This window comes from Arachis ipaensis, chromosome B4, assembly GCF_059453495.1.
Source record: "Arachis ipaensis isolate K30076 ecotype BB chromosome B4, ASM5945349v1, whole genome shotgun sequence".
Lineage (NCBI taxonomy): Eukaryota > Viridiplantae > Streptophyta > Magnoliopsida > Fabales > Fabaceae > Arachis > Arachis ipaensis.
The window spans coordinates 124,932,409-124,959,238 of NC_142439.1; the positions used below are offsets into that span (position 1 = coordinate 124,932,409).

At 32.6% G+C, this 26,830-nt stretch overlaps 1 protein-coding gene across 1 annotated transcript; it reads right to left on the reverse strand.

Annotated features, from left to right (window-relative positions):
• Positions 1 to 23,119: 23,119 nt before the first annotated feature.
• Positions 23,120 to 25,935, reverse strand: LOC107639712 (WRKY DNA-binding transcription factor 70). Its single transcript, XM_016343280.3, has 3 exons — positions 25,434 to 25,935; positions 24,324 to 24,428; positions 23,120 to 23,789 (listed from the first exon to the last, which is right to left on the reverse strand). Exons 1-3 carry the CDS (start codon positions 25,769 to 25,771, stop codon positions 23,312 to 23,314), a joined length of 921 nt encoding a protein of 306 aa, XP_016198766.1. The 5' UTR covers positions 25,772 to 25,935; the 3' UTR covers positions 23,120 to 23,311.
• Between the last annotated feature and the right edge of the window lie 895 nt (positions 25,936 to 26,830).

Here is a 26,830-nt window from a genome sequence, read left to right on the forward strand (position 1 = left end):
ACCAAAAACTAACTTTTACCCAAAATCACAATTTTTACAATTTCATTGTAAAACCCAACCAAAACTAAACCAACCCAATCCAAACTCCACTTTTCATCAAAATTAACCCACTATACCATATTACACCAAGCTTACCACATTTTTCCTTCAATTTTCTTCATCCACAACATCAACATCCATATCATATATTTATATATCAACACAAATCACTTCTCAATTTCACAAATCATCCATCATTAACTCAACCATGCTTCATATTATTAATCAACAATATTCAATCATCCAAATCTATCATATCTCAACATCATCATTTAACCATATCAACAATACCAATTTATTGTACACCATCAACCAACCAATCATCAACAACATATAAAATTTCAAACCTATCCTATGGGTCACTAGCCTAAATGTCCATGAATATTATATACTACATAGAGAAAACCGAAACCATACTTTGACCAATTTTCAATATGCACCAAAACCCCAAATTGATCCCAAGACAAGCGTTCAAGAACAATCTAAGCCACCAAGAATCTTCAACAAGCATCAACAAGCTCCAAACTCACCATAAACAAGCTATATGTACATAAACCATCATAAATCAACCTAGGGCTCATTATAATTAAAATTTCACAAGAATTTTAATGCCTCTTACCTTGTCCAATATCTTTGGAAGCTAAAACCAACATCAATCAAAGACTAGAGTGTACCTAAACACCCAAAAATCACAAAACCTCACTTAGCCAAAACCCTAAAAACTCGAAATTTTGAGGAGAATAACAGAAAAGATTTCGTGGTTACCTCTTCAGTTTCTTGCATAAGCTTTGTAGAGCTCTTCACAAGGAACGCGTGGCCGCAAACGGTGCGGCGATCGGAGCTCTGTAGCTCAAGATATGGGCTTGTGAAGATGGTGATGAATAGTGACCATGGGGTTTCTCTTCTTCTTCTAAGCTGGTGTGGGTGTTGTGTTTATGTGTGTTATGGCTGATTGGGTTCATTAATGAACCCTTATATATATTGAGCTTGGGCCCAACTTGAGCCCGATCTAACCCGTTAGTATTTTTAGCCCGTTCGTCCCAACTTTGGGCCGAACCTTTAACACTAACACCCGGTTTTCCATTTCTAATATTTTTCTAAGGTCTTGGAATGTTTTCACTTTTTCTCGTGCAGCGCTGGACAGACTTCAACCGGTTCAACCGGTTCGATAGTCAGTTTGTGGTTTTTCACAGTTTTTCGTAGAAAATACGTTTTCTGACTCGGAAGGACCCACTGAGTTCAAAAATCATATTTAAATCCCCAAATTCTCATCCTAACTTCCCAGAATTTAATTTGGGCATTTAAATGATTTTATCCGTGAAAAATCTGGTTCTTACAATTGTGAGACATTAATTTCTTCTGTCTCACCTATGGGCCTCTTTGCCAATTTTTTTTGTTCTTCCTGGTCTTTTCCTATATAAATGCAAAATTGAGATTTAATCCTGATCAAGGGTTCATCACTGACATCTGTAGTAACTATGTTAGTCTGACCTGAGCCTCCAACCTGAGCACCATTAAAACACCATAAATGCCTATCCCTTATCTTTCACGACAGAAAGCACCCTAACCAATTTAAGTTTAGTCCAAATAAATATCTAACCATTATAAGTATAGTATAATTTGGTCCCTGAAATCACAAATATGTTCATGTTCTATTTTTTAATTTGCATTCAACACCCCTACAGCTTGCTGGTCTGTCTTATCTCCATTATGTACATCCAATTATAGGTTAGAAGCCTTTGATTTTTTCCTCTTTGGTTGCCAATCAGGTCTTGAAGGTGCTCCCTTGCAAGTCTTGTAATAATGCCCCTTTCTCCCACACTTACTGCACGTGACTTAAAAAGTCCTCCTAACTTTGTCACCATAAGGCTGTGGTGGTAGGAAAGCTGCCTCTGACCTTTGTTTTTTAGGACGTCCAGCTAGTCTTGTTATTCTAGGTGGATCAAGTTTTGGTTGACTTGCTTTTTCCTAGAACTCTTTACTGTTCATTGGTTTCACATACACATTATAGGTGGTCCTAACAGCATCCATTGTTAGTAGTGGACTAACAAAGTCCTCAGCATCCCTAACCTTAAGTTTAGATATGGCTGCAACAACATGCACATATGGCATACTTGGACAGAACAATAATAATACACTGAGTTCTCTTATTCCAAATACAATCCATTATTCTTAAGTGTCGACTAATAAATTTTGTAGTATTAAAACATACACAACCCTTACCTGAAAGCTGTCACATGTTGCAGGTGCAAGTGTGTTGTTGTAGATTCACCCCCAAATTGTGTTTTTCTCTTGTGACTTCAAATAACACTCTGTCATTATCTCCATACCACTGAGCAGTCCATTTGTGACTTTCAGGTTTGATAAACTTGTCTAGCCTCTTTTGTTGAGCTAGTGCCAATTTTTAAGTATATGAACTTAAGATCCGTTTATGGTTGGTCATCTTTTTCATGATTGTGCATCTAATCTCCTCTAACATTGTCAATATTGACTTCTCCAGCAACTATCATCGCATTCCATACTTCACACATATTATTCATTCGTGTTGCTATCATTTTTTGGGAAGTGACTTAAAAAAGCTCTGCACCACGCACCGAACAATGCCATTCATATATTCCCATGCACCAGTATTTACACTCTTAAGTTTCTCCATAGCATCCTTGACCTGGCTATGTATTGTGCACCTTGAGGCCTGCCACACAAGTCCCTCAATCTACTTATCCTTGAATCTTTGTCTGAAATTCTTCCAAATATACAGTACACAATATCAATGGTGTACATGTGGCATCACTTCTTTCATGGCATGAATAAAACCCTGCAAGTAATACATAGACTTACAGTTATTCACATTCAACATGTTAGTTCACAATATTTTCTATTTACATTTAGATAAAATCTCTTAAATTTATAAGAGCTTATGTAGATAAACAAACATATCAACCGTATTTATAGATCAAATCACATTCAACATGTTGGTTCACAATATTTTTTTATTAAGTGATTACACTATATGTACTCTACATGTACTCCTGTTATAATTACTTACAACAATTGAACCTACATCTACTATTAATGAAAAATAATCTCAATAACAGAATGCAACTTAAGAAAATGCATTTTAACCGAAAGGTAGATTAAGCTACATGACTAGTGAATATTCTAAAGAAAAAATAAACATTAGTTTTCTAAAACAAGGTTTTCTAAGCTTCTGTTGATCGGACATAAAGTTCCATCCATGTGTCTTGTGATCACCTAAATCTTTTTAAGAAGATTGATAAACCATGTCCAATTTTCTGTATTTTCAGCTCTGGCCACTGCATTTGCAATCACAAAAGAGTGATTATTGGCGTCTTGTGCAACTGCACAGAGGAGCTGACCACCATAATAACCCTTCAAAAAACAGCCATCTAGATCTATTAGCGGCCTACAACCAGCTTTGAACCCAGTCTTACATGCCTCTAGACATATATAAATCCTCTAAAATAAAGGTGGAGAATGTAGAAGGAAAACAACCTCCATATTTGTAGTGTTCCCAGGATTACTCCGATGCAGCTCTAATATATAATCTCTCAACTTTTCATACTTGGCCTTCTCGTTACCAGGTATAGTCTCCTTGATAGCCTTAAGAGCTCTAGTTATCATTGAACATTCAAATTCTGCTTCAGATGTTCCATGGCCTCTCTTGGACTCAAACTAGGTTGAGTTGCTAGGCGTTTAACCAACTTGTCAGTGACCCACTGGTGCACGAATTGTAAATCACACTTTTCACAACTCGTACCACTAACCAGCAAGTGCACTGGGTTGTCCAAGTAATACCTTACGTGAGTAAGGGTCGTATCCCACGGAGATTGTTGGTTTGAAGCAATCTATGGTTATCTTGCAATTCTTAGTCAGGATATAATATCAATAATAATTCTTAGTTTAAGTTGTAACAAGTGAAAGGGCACATAAAATAAATACTTGGTATGCAGTAATGGAGAATATGTTGGAGTTTTGGAGATGCTTTGTCTTCTGAATCTCTGCTTTCTCCCTGTCTTCTTCTTCACGCACGCAAGGTTCCTCCTATGGCAAGCTGTATGTTAGTGGATCACCGTTGTCAATGGCTACCATCCGTCCTCTCAGTGAAAAAGGTCTAGGTGCGCTGTCACCGCACGGCTAATCATCTGTCGGTTCCCACTCATGCTGGAATAGGATCCATTGATCCTTTTGCGTCTGTCACTACGCTCAGCCCTTGTGAGTTTGAAGCTCGTCACAGTCATTCAATCCCTGAATCCTACTCGAAATACCACAGATAAGGTTTAGACTTTCCGGATTCTCATGAATGCTGCCAATGGATTCTAGCTTATACCACGAAGATTCTGATTAAGGAATCCAAGAGATGTTCATTCAATCAAAGGTAGAATAGAGGTGGTTGTCAGGCACGCGTTCATAGGTTGAGGATGATGATGAGTGTCACGGATCATCACATCCATCATATTGAAGTGCAAATAAACATCTTAGATAGGAACAAGCGTGTTTGAATAGAAAACAGAAATAGTTGCATTAATTCATCGAAACACAGCAGAGCTCCTCACCCCCAACAATGGAGTTCAGAGACTCATGCCATCAAAGAGTACAAATTTTAGATCTAAAATATCATGAGGTGCAAAATAAATCTCTAAAAGTTGTTTAAATACTAAACTAGTAAACTAGGTTTACAGAAAATGAGTAAACTATGATAGATAGTGCAGAAATCCACTTCTAGAGCCCACTTGGTGTGTGCTGGGGCTGAGACTTAAGCTTCTCACGTGCCTGGGCTCTTTTGGGCATTCAACGCCAGGTTGTAACCTGTTTCTGGCGTTGAACTCCAACTTGTAACTTGTTTCTGGCGCTGGACGCCAGACTACAACATGGAACTGGCGTTGAATGCCAGTTTATGTCGTCTATCCTTGAGTAAAGTATGGACTATTATATATTTCTGGAAAGCCCTGGATGTCTACTTTCCAACGCAATTGAGAGCGCGCCATTTGAAGTTCTATAGCTCCAGAAAATCCACTTTGAGTGCAGAGAGGTCAGAATCCAACAGCATCAGCAGTCCTTTTTCAGCCTGAATCAGATTTTTGCTCAGCTCCCTCAATTTCAGCCAGAAAATACGTAAAATCACAGAAAAACACACAAACTCATAGTAAAGTCCAGAAATGTGATTTTTAATTAAAAACTAATAAAAATATACTAAATACCAACTAAATCATACTAAAACTAAGTAAAAACAATGCCAAAAAGCGTATAAATTATCCGCTCATCACAACACCAAACTTAAATTGTTGCTTGTCCCCAAGCAACTAAAAACAAAGTAGGATAAAAAGAAGAGAATATACAATGAATTCCAAAAACATATATGAAGATCAGTGTTAATTAGATGAGCGGGGCTATTAGCTTTTTGCTTCTGAACAATTTTGGCATGTCACTTTATCCTTTGAAGTTCGGAATGATTGGCATCTATAGGAACTCAGAATTTAGATAGTGTTATTGATTCTCCTAGTTCAGTATGTTGATTCTTGAACACAGCTACTTTATGAGTCTTGGCCGTGGCCCTAAGCACTCTGTTTTCCAGTATTACCACCGGATACATACATACCACAGACACATAACTGGGTGAACCTTTTCAGATTGTGACTCAGCTTTGCTAGAGTCCCCAATTAGAGGTGTCCAGGGTTCTTAAGCACACTCTTCTTTTACTTTGGACCTTGACTTTAACCGCTCAGTCTCAATTTTTCACTTGACACCTTCACGCCACAAGCACATGGTTAGGGACAGCTTGGTTTAGCCACTTAGGCCAGGATTTTATTCCTTTAGGCCCTCCTATCCACTGATGCTCAAAGCCTTGGGATCCTTTTTATTTACCCTTGCCTTTTGGTTTTAAGGGCTACTGGCTTTTTGCTCTTGCCTTTTGGTTTTAAGAGCTTTTGGCTTTTTCTGCTTGCTTTTTCTTTTTTTTTCTATTTTTTCGCTTTTTTTTTTGCAAGCTTTTGTATTTTTCTTGCTTCAAGAATCATTTTTATGATTTTTCAGATTATCAAATAACATTTCTCCTTTTTCATCATTCTTTCAAGAGCCAACAATTTTAACATTCATAAACAACAAATTCAAAAGACATATGCACTGTTCAAGCATTCATTTAGAAAACAAAAAGGATTGCCACCACATCAAAATAATTAAACTATTTTAAAATTCGAAATTCATGTACTTCTTTTTCTTTTTCAGAAAACAATTTTCATTTAAGAAAGGTGATGGATTCATAGGACATTCATATCTTTAAGACATAGACACTTAGATACTAGTGATCATATAGTAAAGACACAAACATAATTAAACATGAAGCATAGTAAACGAAAAACAGGAAAATAAGAACAAGGAGATTAAGGAATGGGTCCACCTTAATGAGGGTGGCGTCTTCCTCTTCTTGAAGAACCAATGGTGCTCTTGAGCTCCTCTATGTCTCTTCCTTGCCTTTGTTGCTCTTTCCTCATAGCTCTTTGATCTGCAGTCAATTGCTCTACCACTGAATTATGGAAAAACAAAAGCAATGCTTTTACCACACCAAACTTAAAAGGTTTGCTCGTCCTCGAGCAAAAGAAGAAAGAAGTAGAGAAGATGGAGGAGATGGAAGTGTGTGAATGGGTGGGTTTGGGAGGGAAATGGTTTGAATTTAAATGGTGAGGTAGGTGGGGATCCTGTGGGGTCCACAGATGCTGAGTTGATCCTGTGGGGTCCACAGATCCTGAGGTGTCAAGGATTTGCATCCCTGCACCCATTAGGCATGTAAAATGCCTTTGCAGGCAATTCTGGCGTTTAAACGCTGAATTGATGCTTGTTCTGGGCGTTCAGCGCCCAGATGCAGCATATTTCTGGCGTTGAATGCCAGTTCCATGCTTGTTTCTGGCGTTCAGCGCCAGCTTTCCTCACTGTGCATTTCTGGCGTCTGAACGCCAGGATGCTGCTTGTTTCTGGCATTCAACGCCAGAAACATGCTCTGTTCTGGCGTTGAACGCCAGACAGATGCTGCTTACTGGCGTTTAAACGCCAGTAAGATCCTCCTCCAGGGTGTGATTTTTCTTCTACTGTTTTTGATTTCGTTTTCAATTTTTATATTTATTTTGTGACTCCACATGATCATGAACCTAATAAAACATGAAATAACAATAAAAATAAATTAAAATTAGATAAATAAAAATTGGGTTGCCTCCCAACAAGCGCTTCTTTAATGTCAATAGCTTGACAGTGGGCTCTCATGGAGCCTCACAGATGTTCAGAGCATTGTTGAGACTTTCCAACACTAAACTTAGAGTTTGGTTGTGGCCTCCCAACACCAAACTTAGAGTTTGACTGTGGGAGCTTTGGTTGACTCTGCAGTGAGAGAAGCTTTTCATGCTTTCTCTCCATGGTTACAGAAGAAGAACCTTGTGTCTTATAGTTTGCAATGTCTGCAAAGCACAGAGCTTCCTGAATAGCAAACAATTGCTCATCCGGAAAGGTTTCAGAGATCTCAGTAGGAGGGAGGGATGCTCCTGCTACTGGTTCTATCCGGGACAGGTGATCAGCTACTTGATTCTCTGTCCCTTTTCTATCTCTTATTTCTATATCAAACTCTTGCAGAAGCAACACCCATCTTATGAGCCTGGGCTTTGAATCCTGCTTTGTGAGTAGATATTTAAGAGCAGCATGGTCAGTGTACACAATCACTTTTGATCCTACTAAGTAGGATCTAAACTTGTCAATGGCATAAACCACTGCAAGTAATTCTTTTTCTGTGGTTGTGTAATTTTTCTGGGCATCATTTAAAACACTGCTAGAATAATAAATGACATGCAAAAGCTTGTTATGCCTCTGTCCCAATACTGCACCAATGGTATGGTCACTAGCATCACACATTAGTTTGAATGGTAATGTCCAGTCTGGTGCAGAAATAACTGGTGCTGTGACCAGCTTAGCTTTCAGGGTCTCAAACGCCTGCAAACACTTTGTGTCAAACATAAATGGCGTGTCAGCAGCTAGCAGATTGCTCAGAGGTTTTGCAATTTTTGAAAAATCCTTTATAAACCTCCTATAGAATCCTGCATGCCCCAGAAAGCTTCTGATTACCTTAACATTGGCAGGTGGTGGTAATTTTTCAATTACTTCAACTTTAGCTTGATCCACCTCTATTCCCTTGTTTGAAATTTTATGCCCAAGGACAATCCCTTCAGTCACCATAAAGTGACATTTTTCCCAGTTTAAAACTAGGTTGGTCTCTTGGCATCTTTTCAGAACAAGTGCTAAATGGTTAAGGCAGGAGCTGAATGAGTCTCCAAATACTGAAAAGTCATCCATGAAGACTTCCAGAAGCTTCTCTACCATATCAGAGAAGATAGAGAGCATGCACCTCTGAAAGGTTGCAGGTGCATTACACAGACCAAAAGGCATCCTTCTATAGGCAAACACTCCAGAAGGACATGTGAATGCTGTTTTCTCTTGGTCCTGAGTATCTACTGTAATTTAGTTGTAACCTGAATAGCCATCCAAAAAGCAGTAATATTCATGACCTGCTGGTCTCTCTAGCATCTGGTCTATGAATGGTAAAGAAAAATGATCCTTCCTGGTGGCTGTATTGAGCCTTCTGTAGTCAATACACATACGCCACCCTGTAACTGTTCTTGTAGGAACTAGTTCATTCTTTTCATTATGAACCACTGTCATTCCTCCCTTCTTAGGGATAACATGGACATGGCTCACCCAGGGGCTATCAGAAATAGGATAGATAATCCCAGCCTCTAGTAACTTAGTGACCTCTTTCTGCACCACCTCCTTCATGGTGGGATTTAGCCGCCTCTGTCGTTGAACCACTGGCTTAGCATCATCCTCCAATAGGATCTTGTGCATGCATCTGGCTGAGCTAATGCCCTTAAGATCACGTATGGACCACCCAAGAGCTGTCTTGTGTGTCCTTAGCACCTGAATTAGTGCTTTCTCTTCCTGTGGCCCTAAAGCAGAGCTTATGATTACAGGAAAAGTGTCACCTTCTTCCAGAAATGCATATTTCAGGGATGGTGGTAGTGGTTTGAGCTCGGGTTTAGGAGGTTTCTCCTCTTCCTGAGGAGTTTTCAGAGGTTCTTTTATTTCCTCTGGTTCCTCCAGATCAGGCTGAACATCTTTAAAAATGTCCTCTAGCTCTGATTCGAGACTCTCAGTCATATGGACCTCTTCCACCAAGGAGTCAATAATATCAACGCCCAGGCAGTCGTCTGATGTGTCTGGATGTTGCATAGCTTTGACAACATTCAACTTAAACTCATCCTCATTGACTCTCAGGGTTATCTCCCCTTTTTGGACGTCAATGATGGTTCGTCCAGTTGCTAGGAATGGTCTTCCTAGAATGAGAGTTGCACTCTTGTGCTCCTCTATTTCCAGCACTACAAAGTCAGTAGGGAAGGCAAATGGCCTCACCTTGACAATCATGTCCTCAATTATGCCTGATGGGTATTTAATGGAGCCATTAGCAAGTTGAAGACAGATCCGGGTTGGTTTGACCTCTTCAGTCAAACCAAGCTTTCTGATAGTGGATGCAGGGATTAGGATGATGCTTGCCCCAAGATCACATAAAGCTGTCTTGGTGCAATTACCCTCTAATATGCATGGTATCACAAAGCTCTCGGGATCTTTAAGCTTTTCTGGGAAGCTTTTTAGAATGACTGCACTGCATTCTTTAGTGAGGAGAACTCTTTCAGTTTCTCTCCAATCCTTCTTATGACTCAAGATATCTTTCATGAACTTGGCATAAGGGGTATTTGCTCAAGTGCCTCTGCAAACGGAATCTTTATTTCAAGAGTCCTGAGATAGTCTGCAAAGCGAGCAAATTGCTTATCCTGCTCCTCTTGGCGGAGTTTTTGAGGATAAGGTATCTTGGCTTTGTACTCCTCAACCTTGGTTGCTGCAGGTTTATTTCCTACAGAAGTGGTTGGGAAAGCCTTTTTAGAGGGGTTGTTATCAGCACTTGTGTGTGTCTGATCCCTCACTGGCATTTGAAAGCCAGGGTTGGAAGCTGGAGTGACGTTAGACGCCAACTCCTCATCTGTTCCTGGCATCTGAACGCCAGAACTGTGCTTCCTTTGGGCGTTCAACGCCAGTTCCTTGCTTATTTCTGGCGTTGAACGCCAGTCCTGAGCATGGTTTGGGCGTTCAGCGCCAGCCTTCCACCCAATTTCTGGCGTTTTAGCGCCAGAATTATTTTTCCCCGGACTCTTACTGTCCTCAGATGGAATTTGGGTAGTTTGCTCATTTCTTGGCTTCCTGCTGCCTTGAGGTGGGGTATTTAATATTTTCTGACTTCTTAATTGAACTGCTTGGCATTCTTCTGTTATTTGTTTTGACAGCTGCTGCTTTGTTTGCTTTAATTGTTCTTTCAAATTTATATTAGCCATCCTTGTCTCTTATAGTCTCTCCTTGAATTAGGCTAACTGTTTTGTTAGAAAATCCAATTGCTGATTGAATTCAGTAGCTTGTTCAGCAGGACTGAGTTCGGTAGTCACTGTTTTAGCCTCTTCTTTCATGGAAGGTTCGCTGCTTAAGTACAGATGCTGATTTCTGACAACTGTATCAATGAGCTCTTGAGCTTCTTCAATTGTCTTCCTCATGTGGATAGATCCACCAGCTGAGTAGTCTAGAGACATCTGAGCTCTTTTTGTAAGCCCATAATAGAAGATGTCTAGCTGAACCCACTCTGAAAATATTTCAGAGGGGCATTTTCTTAGCATCTCTCTGTATCTCTCCCAGGCATCATAAAGAGATTCATTATCTCCTTGTTTAAAGCCTTGGATGTCTAGCCTTAGCTGTGTCATCTGTTTGGAAGGGAAGTATTGATTCAGGAATTTTTCAGACAGCTACTTCCATGTCTTTATGCTAGCTTTAGGTTGGTTATTTAACCACCTCTTAGCTTGATCTTTTACAGCAAATGGAAACATTAATAGTCTGTAGACATCCTGATCTATTTCCTTATCATGTACTGTGTCAGCAATCTGTAAAAACTGTGCCAGAAACTCTGTAGGTTCTTCCTGAGGAAGACCGGAATACTGACAATTTTGCTGCACCATGATAATGAGCTGAGGATTCAACTCAAAGCTACTGACTCCGATGGAGGGTATACAGATACTACTCCCATATGAAGCAGTAGTGGGGTTAGCATATGACCCCAGAGTCCTTCTGGACTGTTCATTTCCACTTATGTCCATGATGGAAAAAGGGAGATGATGCGAATTGTAAATTAAATTTTTTTTTAATATCGAAAATTAAAAAGGAAGATAAAATAAAATAAATGAAAAATTAAATAAAATTCGAAAATTAGAAAACCAAAATAAATAAAAAAAATTGAAAACGAAAATAATTAATTATTTGAAAAGATTTGAAAAATTTTGGATATAATTTTCGAAAATTGAGGAGAGAAAAAGTGGTTAGGAAGTTTTGAAAAAGATATGATTTGAAAAATTTTGACCAAGTCAACCCAAGTAATTCAAAATTATGAGAAAAGATAAGATAGAAGATATGATTTGTAAAAGATAAATATGATAGGAAAAAGATGTAATTGAAAATTGAAAAGATATAAAAGATATTTGCAAAAGATAAATTTGTTTTGAAAAAGATATTGTGAAGATTTGAAAAAGATATTTATGAGTTGAAAAGATTTTTAAGAAGGAAAAGATATAAATTTTTTTTAATCTAAAAAGGATAAGATTTGAAAAATTTTGAAATTGAAATCTGAATTTTTATAAAAAAAAATTTCGAAAATATGGCTTAAAAATAGTTAGAAAAGATATTTTTTTGAATTTTGAATTTTATGATGAAAGAGAAAAACACATAAAAGACACAAGACTTAAAATTTTTAGATCTAATGCTCCTTGTTTTCGAAAATTTTGGAGGAAAAACACCAAGGAACACCAAACTTAAGAATTTTAAGATCAAGACACAAAGAAAACTCAAGAACACTTTGAAGATTCACAAGAACACCAAGAACAAAAGAAAGAACATCAAACTTCAAATTTTTAGAAGACCAAAATAACTTTTCGAAAATTATATAAAGATTAACAAGAAAACACCAAACTTAAAGTTTGGCACAAGATTAAATCAAGAAAAATTATTTTTGAAAAAGATTTTTAATAGGACCGGTGCCCAATCATCAAGAACATAAACCAATGCTCTAGCCACTTGAGCTGTAAATGTAACACTTATTTTGAAGAGGTATATTTTCACTAACTAAAAATAAATTCCTTTTTGAAGACTAATGCTTTGGAAAAACACAAGAAAAACAAGAAAAGACACAGAACAAGAAAAACTAAAAATCAAACAAGACAAATAAACAAGAACAACTTGAAGATCAAAGAACACAACTTCGAAAATTTAAAAGAAAAATATAGAATATGCAATAGACACCAAACTTAGAACAAGACACTAAACTTACAAAAAAAAATTAAAAATTGATAAAGAAAAATAATATTTTTGAAAAATTTTTGAAAAGGAAATAAAGGACTCAGAATTTAATGACTCTATAGCAACAAAAATAAATTATTCCTAATCTAAGCAACAAAATAAACCTTTAGTTGTTCAAACTCAAACAATCCCCGGCAACGGTGCCAAAAACTTGGTGCACGAATTGTAAATCACACTTTTCACAACTCGTACCACTAACCAGCAAGTGCACTGGGTCGTCCAAGTAATACCTTACGTGAGTAAGGGTCGAATCCCACGGAGATTGTTGGTTTGAAGCAATCTATGGTTATCTTGCAATTCTTAGTCAGGATATAATATCAATAATAATTCTTAGTTTAAGTTGTAACAAGTGAAAGGGCACATAAAATAAATACTTGGTATGCTGTAATGGAGAATATGTTGGAGTTTTGAAGATGCTTTGTCTTCTGAATCTCTGCTTTCTCCCTGTCTTCTTCTTCACGCACGCAATGTTCCTCCTATGGCAAGCTGTATGTTAGTGGATCACCATTGTCAATGGCTACCATCCGTCCTCTCAGTGAAAAAGGTCCAGGTGCGCTGTCACCGCACGGCTAATCATCTGTCGGTTCCCATTCATGCTGGAATAGGATCCATTGATCCTTTTGCGTCTGTCACTACGCCCAGCCCTTGTGAGTTTGAAGCTCGTCACAGTCATTCAATCCCTGAATCCTACTCGGAATACCACAGACAAGGTTTAGACTTTCCGAATTCTCATGAATGCTGCCAATGGATTCTACCTTATACCACGAAGATTCTGATTAAGGAATCCAAGAGATGTTCATTCAATCAAAGGTAGAACGGAGGTGGTTGTTAGGCACGCGTTCATAGGTTGAGGATGATGATGAGTGTCACGGATCATCACATCCATCATATTGAAGTGCAAATAAACATCTTAGATAGGAACAAGCGTGTTTGAATAGAAAACAGAAATAGTTGCATTAATTCATCGAAACACAGCAGAGCTCCTCACCCCCAACAATGGAGTTCAGAGACTCATGCCGTCAAAGAGTACAAATTTTAGATCTAAAATATCATGAGGTGCAAAATAAATCTCTAAAAGTTGTTTAAATACTAAACTAGTAAACTAGGTTTACAGAAAATAAGTAAACTATGATAGATAGTGCAGAAATCCACTTCTGGAGCCCACTTGGTGTGTGCTGGGGCTGAGAGTTAAGCTTCTCACGTGCCTGGGCTCTTTTGGGCATTCAACGCCAAGTTGTAACCTGTTTCTGGCGTTGAACTCCAACTTGTAACTTGTTTCTGGCGCTGGACGCCAGACTGCAACATGGAACTGGCGTTGAATGACAGTTTACGTCGTCTATCCTTGAGAAAAGTATGGACTATTATATATTGATGGAAAGCCCTGGATATCTACTTTTCAACGCAATTAAGAGCGCGCCATTTGGAGTTCTATAACTCCAGAAAATCCACTTTGAGTGCAGAGAAGTCAGAATCCAACAGCATCAGCAGTCCTTTTTCAGCCTGAATCAGATTTTTGCTCAGCTCCCTTAATTTCAGCCAGAAAATACCTGAAATCACAGAAAAATACACAAACTCATAGTAAAGTCCAGAAATGTAATTTTTAATTAAAAACTAATAAAAATATACTAAATACCAACTAAATCATACTAAAAACTAGGGGTGTTATCGGTTCGGTTTGGTTCAGTTTTAGACCAAAAATCAACTGAACCGATTTATTCGGTTTTTACATAATACCAACCAATCGGTTTGTTGTTTGTGCAACAACCGAACCGAACCGAACCAAAAGCAGTTTGGTTCGGTCGGTTTTTTCGGTTTTTAGATTCTAACTAATAGAAAATTAATCTTAGTAAAATGATATTCAAAACAATCAATAAACTGAAATAATATTACATTACATTCAAATTCAACCCAATTTCAACTCATTCCAACAACTAAACATAAAACAAACACATTTGTTAAGTCTAAAATTTCCATTTCAATGTATTACTAAACCACTTCTGCGGTTCGGTTCGGTTCGGTTCGGTTTCTACTGAACCAACCAAAAACCGAACTGAACCGATCGGTTTACTTTGGAAAAAAAACCAAAAAAACCGATTTTTTTCGGTTTTTATTTGGTTGTTGTAAATTTTGGTTCGGTTTTGCGGTAAATTTCGGTTTGGTTCGGTAACTTACACCCCTACTAAAAACTAAGTAAAAACAATGCCAAAAAGCGTATAAATTATCCGCTCATCACCCACACCCTATCAGCCAAATTACTTCCATAATCCCTCCCACAAGTATGCTCGTCATGGAATGTCTTAACCTCAAACGACAATATAGCAAAATTCTTAGCTATGTATATCAACCAAGGACATGTCTCTTTCGCACACCTAGCTCTGATCCTCTCTTTTTCATTTTTGATGTACATGCAGTCCCTGCCTTCCCACACAAAAACATCCTTCAAAGCTATCTTAAACCTCTCCATTGTTGTAAATTGCATTCCCAGCTGAAACTAACATTGCCATATTCATTATCCTTATTGAAACCAGAGCCTACAACAACCTTTTCATCCTCTAATGAGACAGAGGCATACTCATAAATAATTTTCTCTTCAGACTCACTTTTAACATTTGGGTCTCTGACACCTGCTTTTACTGGCCATTATTTAAGCCCATATTCTCACCAGCCAGGCCACTACTAGAGCATGAGGCTCAACTCCTGCACCAGGTCCGACTCCACTTGCACCTGACCCACTAAGTCCTGAACATTATTCCCTGAATTCTTTGTAGTTGACCCACTTGTCCCTGCTCCACTCTCCATAGCCTTCCTTAAAATATGTCCCTTTCTCCTCTTTCTAACATACTTCTTTGAGAATTTCTGAGATGGCTTCTTTGGTGTAATAACTTTTTTTCTTTTCCTTTCTAGCCTCTCTAGATGATTCTAAATCACTGTTCTCACTCTCATAGCTAGGTAAAGGTGGCTTGTATGCTTCATCCTCTGTACTTTTATAACTATCATGTGAAAAAGAAGAAGACTCTGTCTCTACAATCACATATTCTATAATCACAGGTTCTTCACTAATAGAATGCTCAAAAAATATATAAAACTTCTTTGGGTGATCATTATTAAGGGTGCAGTCACACATGTCATTAATCTCCTTGTCACCCTTCAGAATGTGCAATCTAAGCTCTATGTTAAAGTAATTACAGTCTAACCAATACATTGTCTTGTACACCAGATACCCTAAGCTCTTAAACAATTTTTCCATGCCTTTCTTATTCACAAAATCTACATCCATGAGAGAAAATTTTGTCACCTTCCTATCTCTGTAATGTAAAATTCCACTTCCATCTCTAATAAATCTGCCACCATGATGAAATATAGGCACAACAAAAACAGACATCTGTATCACATTAAAAAATAACATTATATATACTTCAAAATATCGACCAACATAAATTTCAAAACTTCAACCCACAAAATTTAAACGCAATAAGGATAAAAAATTATGATTTTCCTGATCAAATATACTTGATTAAGAGCCCGTTTGGGAAACAGCATAAGCAACTTTTTTTACTTTTGAATTATGAAAAGTCACAATACGTGTGTTTGGCACCATTTAAAAAAAAGCTTTTAACTTTTCGAAAAGTTAATTCACAACTTTTTGAAGAAGTAAAAATATATGACTTCTTCTTCTCGATAAGTCATTCTATCATTTTTCTAAAAAAATTGACTTTAAAACAAAAAAAAATTTACTTTTATTTTTGGCTCTGTGAAAATGTTTCCTATTTCTGCTGGAAATACTGGCCCTCCACCACCATTTTCACGTAAGGTTCCATCTGTTAGAAGCACTAGCCTTCCACCATCATTTTCACACAATGTTCCATCTGCTGGAAGTATTGGCCCTCCACCACCATTTTCACGTAATGATTCATCTGCTGAAAGTATTGACCTTCCAACACCATTTTAAAACAATATTCCATCTGAATCACCTACTTCATATATTTTTTTCAGTTATTTTTTTTATCATTTAATCACTCTATTTTTATTATTAAATTTATATTTAACATTGTGTGTGATATAAAATCTCAGTTTTAATTTTATTTTTTCACATGTGATTTTATTTTTATATAGCTTGCTATTATTTTGATAGTTAGTTATAACAAGTTCTTGAGTTATTTATCCAAACACTACAACTTTAAAATAAGTACTTTTATAACTAAAATTCCAAACACAAAATAACTTATTTATAAGCTGCTATTAATAAAAGTCCTTATACGTTAAGCTCTTTTTCTAAAAGAACTTATTTAAGTTGTTTATCCAAACTAGGGCTAAAACAAGTTTAAACTTTGCCCATGCCCTACTTTGCCCTAATTTGCAATGAAATAATTATAGAATATTTAACCTAATGAAACCGATTTCTCAACCACTACAAATTTTTTATCATAGCTTCCTATTACGGAATATGGCCTATCTGATGTTCTTCACTCATGCTAAGTAAAACATGAAGAAAAAGGAAAAACAACAGAAATGCCACTCACCATGTCCGACTACTCTTGCAATGCATTACCATTGTCGCAAACTCGTTCTCCCTGGAAGCTTACGAGTTCATACCTTAACTTAGGTCGTCAATGTCAGGTATAGTTTTTGGAGGGAATGAAGATGAGGGGTTTGTCTAAGTTAGGGTAAAGCGTAAATGACAAAGGAGAATGGGGGCCAGTTTTATGGAAATTCAATCCAGCCTTGACGACACCATTTCTGAAACTGGGAGGGTCGATTGGTCTCAATTTAAAGAAAGACAATATTCACGTGACGGAAAAACTGACATGTCATCACTCCACTTTCTCCCATCCGATTGCAGCAGGGTCCGCTATAAGCAGCTCCGTGTGTGGTTGGGGTCCGATAGGTCAATTTTACATCTTCAAGGGGCGCTTTGTCCATCGTCCAAATGGTTAGGGATTGGATTGAGTATTTACTCTTAATATTTGTGTCAAAAATTGTCCTAAAAACTAATGTGAGTCACACATTTGTAAAGTTTCGGAGTTAAATAGAAACAACTGAAACTTGATTGACTAAATTAAGGCTTGATAGACTAAATTAAGGCTCCCATGCAAACAGAGACTAAATTGAATATAAATTCAATACAATAGTGTTCAAGGCCTAATGTTGGCCAAATGTTGGCTAGAACTTATTAAAATTGTTGGTCAGAAATATTTTGTCATTTCAATTTTTCGGAGAAGTGGTTTTGTAACAATTATAAAAGTTTTATCATACTAAGAATTTGTTTGATAGTGGTAATTTTAATTTAGTTATATTCTTCATGAAATTTAATTATAATATAAATTTAGTTCATATTGTTTGAATTATGAAACCACTATATAAAGTGGTTAATAATAGCTAATTTTATGGTGCTCATGTAACACTACTAATTTCATATGGTGCTATATTCTAAAGGCGATATAAGGATAAAATACAAATGTGAAAATAATATATATGGGGTTGATAATCAAATTCGTCTCTGAAAGATTATTTATTTTTTAAATTAGTTTTTAAAAGATTTTTTTAGTTATATTAGTTCTTGAAAGATAAAACGTAAGTCAAATTGGTCATTCCATTAGTTAGATGATGACGTATCATGCTAAATGCCACGTGGCATGATGACCTGGCAGGTTAATGCCACGTGTCACAAGATGATTGGTTGACGTATCAGGTTAGTGACACCTAACATGCCACGTGCCATTTGACATATAAAAAAATTATTTATAATTAAAATAGTCCCTAAAAGTCCAGACGTAAGTCATTTTCATCCTCAAAATTTAAAAATTAATCAAATTAGTCCTTATATAAATTTCTTTTATTTTTTCTTTATAATATTAAATTTAAAATATTTTTTATAGTACTAATTTTAATATTATTTTTTAAACCTTAATAAATAAAATTCTCTTTACATAAAATAATAAAAATAATTAAATTATTATAAAATTATTTGTATTTTAAAATTTTATATTTTTAAATTATAATTTTTTATAGTGAAATTTTTTTATTTAAACGAGTTTATTAAATTATTGTTGATTATATATTTAAAAATTTAATATTTTAAATCTCATTAAATAATATAGTAGTTATTTTAAAATTTAAATCTTTTAAATTTTTTAAATTATAATTTTTATTATTTTTTAATTTATATGGTAGAACTAAATAATTAAAAAATTAATTTGTGAGATCACTTATTGAATCTTAATATTTTAAAATAATTTTTTTAAAATAACTAATATATTTATTTAGTGAGATCTAAAAGATTAAAATATTTAAAATAACTACTGTATTTATTTAGTGAGATCTAAAAAATTAAAATATTTAAAATAACTACTATATTTATTTTTATTTTGTGAAATCCAAAATATTAAAACTAGTTATATACTAAAAGTTTTAATATTTTAGATTTCACTAAATAAATATAGTAGTTATTTGAAATATTTTAATCTTTTAGATCTCATTAAATAAATATATTAATTATTTAAAAAATTGTATTAAAATATTAAGATTCAACAAGTGATCCCACAAATTAATTTTTCAATCATTGAGTTCTACCATATATATAAATTAAACAATAATAAAAATTATAATTTTAAAAAATTTAAAAGATTTAAATTTTAAAATAAATATTATATTATTTGGTGAGATTTAAAATATTAAATTTTTAAATATATAATCAACAATAATTTAATAAACTCGTTTAAAAAATTATTATTAAAAAATTACAATTTAAAAATATAAAACTTTAAAATACAAATGGCAAAATAACTTTATAATAATTTAATTATTTTTATTATTTTATGTAAAAAAATTGTTTATTAAGATCTAAAAAATATTATTTAAATTAGTTCTATCGAAAAATATTTTAAATTTAATATTATGAAGAAAAATAAAAAAATTTATATAAGGACTAATTTGATTAATTTTTAAAATTTTAGGAATGAAAATGACTTACATCTGACCTTTTAAGGATTATTTTTATTATAAATAACTTTTTTACATGTCAAGTGACACGTCAACCAATCATCTTGTGACACGTGGCATTAACCTACCACATCATCATCTAACTAATAGAGGGACGAATTTGATTTATGTTTTTTCTTTTAAGGACTAATATGACTAAAAAAATCTTTTGAAAATTAATTTGAAGAATGTGTGATCTTTATTTATATATATATATATATATATATATATATATATATATATATATATATATATATATATATATATATAGAGGGTATGTCAAAGTTATAGTGGCTAACAGTGGCTAAGTTATAACTAATTAATGAACACATGACATGTGGAAAGTTGAGTGGAAGTTGTTAATTAGAGTCATGGGCCTATTGTTAGTGATTATTATAGGACAAAAGAGTAAATAATTAAACTGAGCAAAATGATGTGTATATCATGTGGTTTTTTTTTTTTTGAAAAAAAAAATTATTAGTGTTTTTTGAGTAGATAATTCCAAAACTTTAGTGGTTAGGCCTTATTGTAAAAATCTATTATAATGTTGGATCAATAAAAGGTCATGAATTATTAATGATAAGAGATCTAAAAAACATAAGAACTAAATCATGTAATATTTATGTAAGCTCTTATTATTAATATATTTGTGGCATAAATTAGATAAGAATATAAATTTATAAAGTATTAAAATTTTATAAGAAAATATTTTTATTTTAAATAAAAATAACTATTAAATAATATTGTTAATTTTATCATAGTTATTATTATTATTATTATTCTTGTTATTATTTATATTATTATTATTATTATTAAAAGAGAAATAATAATTTTACTAATGCTATGCGCTAATATTTTTAGAATCACACGTATAAATCTAGTTAGACTTTTATAAATTTTTTTTATTATAATTATTTGTTATTTGACTTTTATAAATTTTTTTTATTATAATTATTTGTTATTTTAAAATTTAAAATGTAAAAAATTTATACTGAAATACCATATTAGACGGTTATATATAGATTACTTTTGTCGAAAATAAAATTTATGTTTAAATTTATATGTTTGTAGATATGCAATTTTATTTGAGTTTCAGTCAAACACAAAATGTGAATTTCAGTTTTTATTAATTTTTATTCTATTTTTATCTTTTATTGTAACATGTAGGAGCCAGTTGTGGCCTCGGTCATCCAAAAATTTTGAAGAACTATGTTTACATATGGGATATATGTCTAAGGAAGTAAAAAATATTATATAATTTAGTAGCTTTATATGTATTAATTTTTTATTATATAATGAATTTATATCTTAATTATTGAGCTCTCTAATTTTTTTTACTTAATCAATTTAATATCATACACTCAAATTTTTGTACTTATCAAATTAATTTTTATATATTTATCTCTATATCTATTTTTAAGAAAAATTGTTTGTTCTTTTAATAATAACATATTTAACATTTATATTATTATATAAAATATTAGTAATGATTTACAGAATTATGTTCTGGTAATTATATTTTGTATAATTGTATCTTAGATGTTATTTTTTGTAAAAAAATACTCAATTTTTTGTTTAATTTTACATTCTTAAAAAAAAATTCACCTAACTTTTTTTTATCTTAACTTGTTTAATTCCAGCTCTCATTTTATTTTGATATTTGTATCTTATATTTGATAACAGTATTATACCTTTTAAATAATTAATAATTTTTGTAACTGAATACACTATAAATTTTTGGTCCATTTTAATTTTATAATATATTATTGATATTATATCTTTTATGTAATTGTCATATCAAAAATGATATTATAAAAAATAATTTATAAGATTTTTTCTTTATATTTGGATAAAACTAAGTCAATAACTATATATTATTTCTAAATTACTTTTATGAAATGAAAAAATTTTAAAAAGAAGTTAAAAAATTTGTCTATAATTCGACCCTTTTATATTAAAAATCCTAGATCCGTCTTTGGTAATCTAAATACAAAAATATTTTATACACTATTATGATTAAAATATCTTTTACCGTAATTTTACATGAATATTCTAAGAAAATACGAGTGACTCTTTTTATTTTATATTTATAGGTTTCTTATTTGTCAATGCCCATTTCTTCTTTAGTTTTAAAACTTATATCATGGAATTAACAAATAATATGTATAATTATGGATATACAAATTAAAAAAAAATTAGTTAAATAAAAATTAACAAATTAATATCTTAAAAAAGCATAAACGTTGATAAAAGCTAACAAATTTACTTCACAAATCGTGGTGTTTTTGCAGATTTTATATTTGTTTTTTTTTAAATTTTATACAAGGACCACGTTTTATATAAATATTAAGAGAAAAAACAAAATTAATAGTGAATTCAGTTTTAAGACAATCTGATATAATTAATTTTTAACTACTTTATTTAAGTAAATTATAGAAGGTATGACATTATGAATTCAAGATTTACGAATGCCAACTTTAGTGGATTCACAAAATAAAAAAGCAAATCTTATTAATAAAATTATTATGAAGATTTTTAATAAGAGCAGTGCTATATGACTAACAAGTATTATCATTTTTTGTTAGCACTTAATTGGTAATAATTTGTACTCATATTTATAGAGATTTTGTACGCAATAAATATATAATTTACACATATGTTAGTTTATTAAAGTTTTGCACATACACATAAATCATTACCATTTGCACTCAAAATTTTTAGAGTTTAAACAAATAAATTAATAAAATTTATCAGTTAAAAATAATTTAGTATTTATATTCACCAAAAGATAAACAAAACTACTAAAAATTACTAATTTTAAAATTTTTTTCTTTTATTAATAATAATAATAATAATAATAATAATATTTAATAGTTATTTTTATTTAAAATAAAAATATTTTTTTATAAAATTTTAATATTTTATAAATTTATATTCTCATATAATTCATGCCACAAATACATTAATCTTAAGAGCTCACATAAATATTACATGATTTAGTTCTTGTTTTTTTTGGATTACTCTCATTATTATGACCTTTTATTTTTTTTTTTTTTGTTTACCCAAATGGTATCCCCCAACCTAACAGGTTAAGAACTAATCCGTCACGGATCTGAGTTCCATTTAAGGGTCTGCTGCTGGCCAATGAGTTGTTTGTGACCTTTTATTGATCTAACATTATAATAGATTTTCACACTAAAACCCAATCATTAAAGTTTTGGAATTATCTACTTAAAAAATACTAACAAATTTTTTTTCTTCAAAATAAAAGTCCACATGATATACACATTATTTTGGTCAGTCTATTTACTCTTTTACCCTGCTACTCACTAATAATAAGGCCTATCATTCTAACTAACAACTTTCACCCAACTCTCCACATATCATATGTTCATTGGTCAGTCAAAGTTTAGTCACTCTTAGTCACTATAACCTTAGCCAGCAAAGACCTACCCATATATATATAACTTGCTATATAAAAATTGTTTTAATTATTTTATTTACAACTTGCTGTTTCAATTTTTAATATGTCGTCGATAGATGATGATGCTGATGAGAGCATATATAGTTTAGAATGAAGAGGAAATTGAATAATGCCATGAAACAATTGCATAAAATAATTAACAATTTTTTTCATTGAAAATGGAGAGAAGTACATATTTTACAGATGAGAGATACATGGATCGGACCCAAGCTACCTATCTATCTAAATCAAACACTTCAAACTACATAATTAGAAGGGGGCAAAACTTACAAAGGAAAACATATATATCTAAAACCCAAAATTCATCAATATATATTAATAACAAAGAAACTCAATGGCATCATCAAAGTGAGAAGGATCATAAGAAATAACATCATCTGAGTCAAGTGTTGATGATAAAGCATTAACATGATGATGCGTTGAGTAGTTATCAAAAGTAAGCTCCGAAGATATCATGTAATCATTTGAAGAACATGAAGGAACATTATTATTATTATTATTAAGGTCCTCCTCCTTGAACTCCTCTTCCTTCTTGATTACTAAAGATGATGATGAGAGGAAAATAGGACATTCTTGTTTTGTTGGGAGGGAATTATCAAAGCTGAGGAACATTGAAGATTGTGAAGGAGAATCATTGGAATCATCCAATATGATTGTAGGGTTCAGGGTGTTCCTACAAGTGTGGTTTCCATAGTATGTGGTCTTGTAAAGTGTTGGTTCATCTTCAACTTGTTGCACTTGTTTTGTTGCTAGACAACCTTGGTCATATTTGTGAGTGCATCTGTAATAGTTCCTGAAAATTTGGATAACAACACAAATATAGAATTAGAATAAAAGTAAGACTTAGATTTTTGTTAATTATGTTCTTTCTTAATTTCAAAATAGCTAATTCAAACACCCTTAATTAGTCACCATCATCTTTTGTTAATTGCTATCTATAAATGTCTCATCACACGATAATTTTTCAAATGGACTATGCTATGTGTATATCAAAATCAGTCACCAAAATCAACCATTAGTATAAAATACATGTTAGAATATAAATACACATTGAAAATAAATTAAACCACATATATATTTATACACAAATACATTGATAGCTGATTTTAGTGGCTAATTTTAATGTACAAATAGTATTTTTGTTTTTGAATTAAATACTTGTACATATTTATATAATTTTTGAATAAAAAAGTACAGAAAATTAATTTTTAAATACTTAATATTAGTTAATTTTTTAAAATACATATAATTTAAAATTTAAGATTAAAAAAATTGATTGATATTAACTGCCTTATAAAATTGACCATAGTAATAAATTTATACATACCTTGGATGTTTGGTATTAAGGATAACCTTTTGGCCATATTTTCTCCACTGATGACCATCATCAATTGGAGCTTCAGACTCCTTCTCCAATACTTGTGAAGTCCTTCTGCAAATCAACAAGAAAATTGGAGATATTATTTAGATAAGGTTTATATTATAATGTATTCATTGCCATAACTTTAGGTAAACCAAACACAAGCATATAGGGTATGCAATAATCATTTATTTCTATGCTGCCTAGTTGCCAAAAAAATAACAATAGCAAAACAAGAAACAAGTAGACATATTATTATTATTATTATTATTATTATTATTATTATTATTATTATTATTATTATTATTATTATTATTATTATGGGATATGGCCAATTTTTTTTTTCTTTATAGGCACATATGCCCAATTATTACAAGGTATTGTCCCTCCCATGTGAGCACGGAAAAATGAAATGAACAATAATTAATATGGGGGTCCAGTTTGAGTGCATATGTAAAGGACAAAATAGAATAAAAAGCATGAGGTTATAAAAGGCACAAACTATTTAACATGAGTACATGGTAATTAACCTTACATATATAATGTTAAAAAAGGTTCAAAGGTCATATAATTGGCAAGTTACAACTGTATAAGAATTAAGAAAAGTGTCCTTTTAAAGGTTATAAATATTTTAAAAATCTAAAAACGGATAAGCTAAAAGAAAGCTCCTCTTTAACTTTCAAAACCAAGCCAAATTAAAAACAAAAAAAAAAGGGTAAACAAACAATATCAACAAATTAAATTTATCATATCAATAAAAAATCCTTGTGTACTTTAGGGCTCATGATTGAAAAACTATATTGTAGATTATTCAAATCAAATGACTATGTTCAAATTCATATCTGTCAAAATTTTTCAGTTTTTTCTCGAATTTAAGACTATCTAAATGATAATACTTTAATCTCTTGATTCATCAGATTCAAAATTGAAATACATACTTTTAACCGATACTCCATTCTAAACCGTTTATATTCTGTTCAGGATGGAGTTCAAGTTGAAAAATTAGTTTGATTTTTTTCTTATTTTTTTAAAATTAAAATTATATATTTAAAAGAAAACAAGACAAGAATTAATTACCTTCTCTTGTAACATCCTCTACGTTCTTTATGAACGGAGCTCTTGCAATTACTCTCAAGTGAATCCTCAGACTTGGTTGGATTGATCCCACATGAAGAAGGAACATCACAGACCTCATCACAATTATTAGAACTAGGGTTCTTGTTCAAGATCAAGAGTGAGTTTGTGAATGACATAAGAACCTTCTCCACAAGTTGTTCACCATCAACACCACCATCACCACCATTGATCACAACCCTAAGCTTGTTTGCAAATTCACGACCCTTCTCAAGCTCCTCAATTGCCTTCCTACGACCCAATAAATTATTACCATTACTAATATTCTCCGTAATAAACATAATATATTTTGGAAATTTGATTCAAACTCTGTAAATAACAAGTAGTTTTCCTTGTTCTTGGGGTGTCACAATTTTTTGTCACTACCACAAGCACGAACACTACTATAGTGAGGTCTTGCTTGGTGGGTAGTATTTATATTTTGGAAAATAATAATATAATAACTAATATTAGCTTAGGGGAAAAAATAATAAGAACAATGAGAGAAGTTGGAAATTTGCACATGCTGCGAAGGTTAAGGGAACCTAGCAAGAAAGTTCAATCCTTTGGTATATCCACGCTCTAAATTTGAGCGTGTATGTCACTGCTAATGAGAATCTGCCACGTGTATAGGGAAGGTTTAGTTGTTGAACTGGAACGGAGGGTGCATTTGGGGTTAAAATCTTACGGAAGACATAAAACGTCACTATGCTGTCGTCACTATAATTCAATTTAAATAAGCCGCAACTGTATAAAGTAGTTTAGTGAAACGACCGTTTTGCCCTTACGAGGTTCGTATGAGTGAGTGAGAAATAAAAGGGGATTCACGTAAGGACAAGGGATGAGTGGTTGGCAATTAAAGAGTAAAGAGGGTATGAGATTTGGATAAGGATGAGAACAAAAGCAGTGCATCGAACGGTCACGTTCATTCCGGGTTCACCATGATCAATATCAACCCTCCATTACAAAAATATATTCTCAAGTTAGGATGAATTTGGTTAACTTTATTTTATTAATTCTTATTTGTATAAATTTTTTTTAAATAATTGATTATGACAATTCATTCATATTTGGATATTTTATTTGAAAAGTGATTTTAAGATGATTTATTGTATTTTGTATTATTTTTAAGTGATATAATAGCAAATATTAGAATAAAATATTTGTTTATATTTTTTAATATTCAATATTTGAGATCAAATTGATAAAGTATTACAATTTATAAAGAATAAAATTTTAATTATAATCATAAACTTTAAAATATTATTTTTGCTTATAAGTTATTATTTAATTTAAAATTATTAATTTTTATTATAATTTATTTTTTAAAAGTCTTTTACATGTTTTTCGAAAAAAAAAAT

Bases quoted from the DNA above. Each gene is read 5' to 3' on its own strand.
- LOC107639712 (XM_016343280.3), bottom strand. From the start codon at position 25,771: ATGTTTATTACGGAGAATATTAGTAATGGTAATAATTTATTGGGTCGT. The intron at 24,429-25,433 runs GTAATTAATTCT...GTTGATTTGCAG, and splicing joins AGAGGATGTTACAAGAGAAG to AAGGACTTCACAAGTATTGG. The intron at 23,790-24,323 runs GTATGTATAAAT...CCAAATTTTCAG, and splicing joins CTTAATACCAAACATCCAAG to GAACTATTACAGATGCACTC.